This window comes from Tribolium madens, unplaced genomic scaffold (assembly GCF_015345945.1).
Source record: "Tribolium madens isolate multiple individuals breed KSU strain unplaced genomic scaffold, Tmad_KSU_1.1 Scaffold_19;HRSCAF=116;Tcas5.2_LG9, whole genome shotgun sequence".
In the NCBI taxonomy this organism is placed as follows: domain Eukaryota; kingdom Metazoa; phylum Arthropoda; class Insecta; order Coleoptera; family Tenebrionidae; genus Tribolium; species Tribolium madens.
Window position 1 is genome coordinate 2,800,922 of NW_025400983.1, and position 3,612 is coordinate 2,804,533.

The following is a 3,612-nucleotide window of genomic DNA, read 5'->3' on the forward strand; positions in this document are numbered from 1 at the left end:
ACTTTTACCAATTTATAATAATCTCTAAGATTTTTATTTCTCAAAATTATTGAATTTTTGAAATTTTGTGATCTTTAATGTCCTTCAAATTTTTTTAAAATCTAGTTGAATTTCTGATATATTCAATGTGTCTTAATTATTGAGTTAAAAAAACTATAGAATTATGACAAATTCTCAAGATGTATATATTTGTTACTGGGTTTTTGTATTAATTGAGTTATTTTAAGGGAGTTTTTATCAGCTTTTCCTATACCTAAATTTAGCCGTTTTTGAAATATTTGAAGTTTTTAAAAAATTTTTGGATCTGCACCTTCCACTTTAAAAATCGTTAACTCTGATATTTTTAAAAATTTTGAATTTGTTTTGTGGCTTTTGAAAGAAAAAGCTTAGATTTTTCTTCTGGTGTTTTCAAATTTAAAAAAAAAAATAAAAAACCCTAAAATTTTAAGGTTACTTTTGTAATAATTCAAATACCTAATACTAAATTTTTCCAAATGAAATGAATAAAGTTAAAATATGGAAAAAATAAAGATTACAATTATTTTAAAAAATGTTTAAGATTTCTACAATGTGGTTGAAGATTTTTTTAATTATTGAATTTTCGAAATCTTGTATCTTTTGTTTTCTGAAAATTTTTATAATTTAGTCAAGTTTTGGATATATCCAGGATGTCTTAATATTTTAAAAAATTCTAGACAATTTTTTTAAGATTTTTCTTTAAAATCGTAGCAGCTAAGATTTTTAGTTTCCCAAAACCAAGAAAATTGTTGCTCCTTTTTCCACTTTTTAAAGATATTTATTTTGGTTATTACATTCTTAGAATTTATTTTACCCTGGAAAACTTTTACCAATTTATAATAATCTCTAAGATTTTTATTTCTCAAAATTATTGAATTTTTGAAATTTTGTGATCTTTAATGTCCTTCAAATTTTTTAAAATCTAGTTGAATTTCTGATATATTCAATATGTCTCAATTATTGAGTTAAAAAAATCTATGGAATTATGACAAATTCTCAAGATGTATATATTTTTTACTACGTTTTTGTATTAATTGAGTTATTTTAAGGGAGTTTTTATCAGCTTTTCCTATACCTAAATTTAGCCGTTTTTGAAATATTTGAAGTTTTTAAAAATATTTGGATCTGCACCTTCTACTTTAACAATCGTTAACTCTACTATTTTTTTTTAATTTTGAATTTGTTTTGTGGCATTTGNTTAAGTCCTCTTAAATGAAAATATTTTCAAGATGGCGGCAGGCACTTCCGGTTATACCGGAAGTTGGTTTCAACTTTCTTATTTTAAATGGAAAGGTATATTTTTTACTGCGTTTTTGTATTAATTGAGTTATTTTAAGGGAGTTTTTATCAGCTTTCCCCATACCTAAATTTAGCCGTTTTTGAAATATTTGGAGTTTTAAAAAAAAATTTGGATCTGCACCTTCCACTTTAAAAATCGTTAACTCTGCTATTTTTTTAAATTTTGAATTTGTTTTGTGGCATTTGAAAGAGAAAGCTTAGTTTTTTCTTCTGGTGTTTTGAAATTTTGAAAAAAAGATTAACAAACCCTATAACTTTAAGGTTACTTTTGTAATAATTCAAATACCCATAACTCAATTTTTTAAATGAAATACCCCAATTTTTTTGTTAAGACTACAGAAAATTTATTACTAGTCACACTCGTTTTGACATAGTTTGCTATGGAAGTCAAAAATGTCAAAATTTTCTCTAAAAAAACAGTAAATTAATTTTTGACAAATCGTGTCTTTTTAAAACTAGCTAGTGAGAAAAATTTATTTTTGTTTAATGAACATCATGTTAAAATAATAAATAAATAAATAAAAAATATAAAATAAAATAAAATTAAATAAATTAATTAAATCTAAGTTTGAGTAGCTTTTATTCTCCATATTTTGGCACTATTTGACAAATAATAATTCACTGTCGACATTTATTGAGAAACTATTTTGACATTTTTGATTTCAAAAATATAAAAAAATACAAAAGTAACCTTAAAATTTTGGGGTTTGTTATTTTTTTGTTAATTTGAAAACACTAGAAGAAAAATCTAAGCTTTCTCTTTCAAATGGCAAAAAACAAATTCAACATTTAAAAGAAAAGCAGAGTTAACGATTTTTAAAAAGTGGAAGGTGTAGATCCAAAAAATTTTTTTTTTTGAATTTCAAATATTTCAAAAACGGCCAAGTTGATAAATACTCTCTTAAAATAACTCAATTAATACAAAAACGCAATAAAAAATATAGCTTTCCATTTAAAATAAGAAAGTTGAAACCAACTTCCGGTATAACCGGAAGTGCCTGCCGCCATCTTGAAAATATTTTCATTTAAGAGGACTTAATGGATTATGGCTATGTACCAATTTTCAAATAAATACGATTTTAGACGGAACAGCGTGTATACTACGTGACACTGAAATTGTCCAAGGGACAATTTCACTGTCGCTTAGTATAGCATAGGAGTGTGGATTTTTTCGCGGATTTTTTTGGTTTTTTTGCTAATTATGTTGCAGTCGAGTTAGTCTTATTTTAATTAGCAACTTTGGTCAGGTTACGCCACCCATGTACTGGCTGTGTCGCTCCCTACGGATTTCGCAATCACATGACCCTCAGCACTAACACGACTTCGTTTTCAGTAAGTCGTAGTCACTGCACTTTTACTAAATGCCCTTTTCTCCCATCCCTTGCCCTTTTCTCGCTCTCTAGAGGCATGTTATGTGTAGATTTTCCAGGGCCGGCGCTGGTATTTTTGAAATTTTTAGTGCAATTATATTTTTTATGTACAAGCCTGCATGTCGATGTTAGTACTAGTTTATGGTTATAGCTTGCGTAGTCCGTGTCAAGGATGTGCGGCGCCGTACGGCTTTAGGAACATGATGACTTTATCAAGAGACACGTGGCAGTTTTCTGTAAGTTTTTGTGAGCTACACCGCTCACAATGTAACGAGTTTTATAGTTGGTGCAGCTCTAACTCTTCCACAGCTAAAATTATTGTAAAAACACGAATTAATTTTAATACTCACTAAAGTTTGCTTTTTTTTCTTTCTAAAACTCTAAAAAAACATTAAAAAATAAAAATTTTACCCTAACTGTGATAATTTCCCCCGAACCAATCAGATTTGAGAATAATAGGGCCTAAACCAATGAAATCAAAAAGAAAACTTGGACCAATCAAGAAGAAAAAACTACCACTTCGAAACCAATCACAACAAGTGGGGAATAATTGGCCAATAAAAAATTCACTGAACTGGATTAATAGCCAATCCGATGTTGAGACCTGTGGTAGCCAACCAAAATGATTTCGAATAATTAGCCAATAATAAACTCGTTTTTGGTAGATTTCTTGGAAAAAAATCTTATTCTGATCTCACTTATTTTAAAGCTCTAACATTCTTCGCTGTTATCAAATTTCTTATCTTATCAAATTAATATTTACTTGAAACAATTTTTAACAGTCTTTGCCTAACTAAAGAAAAATAGTTCAATAATTTAATTTCTAAAATTAGAATTTCTCGAGATTCTCAGTACTTGATTAAAATCTTGAAAGTTGTAAGATAACTCCTTTAACAAAAAAAAAGAAACAAATAAACAGAAAAGT

General features: G+C 27.4%; 1 protein-coding gene across 4 annotated transcripts in view; it reads left to right on the top strand.

The window, feature by feature from the left end:
• Positions 1 to 3,612, top strand: part of LOC123015831 (integrin beta-PS) — a 29,869-nt gene that overhangs the window by 7,052 nt on the left and 19,205 nt on the right. For 3 of the 4 annotated variants that reach the window (XM_044415836.1, XM_044415838.1, XM_044415839.1), the window contains exon 5: positions 2,565 to 2,649. In XM_044415836.1, coding sequence (XP_044271771.1) covers positions 2,565 to 2,649 — 85 coding nt within the window. Of the gene's footprint in view, positions 1 to 2,564; positions 2,650 to 2,838; positions 2,924 to 3,612 lie in introns of all 4 variants that reach the window. The other variant, XM_044415837.1, reaches the window with a different exon arrangement.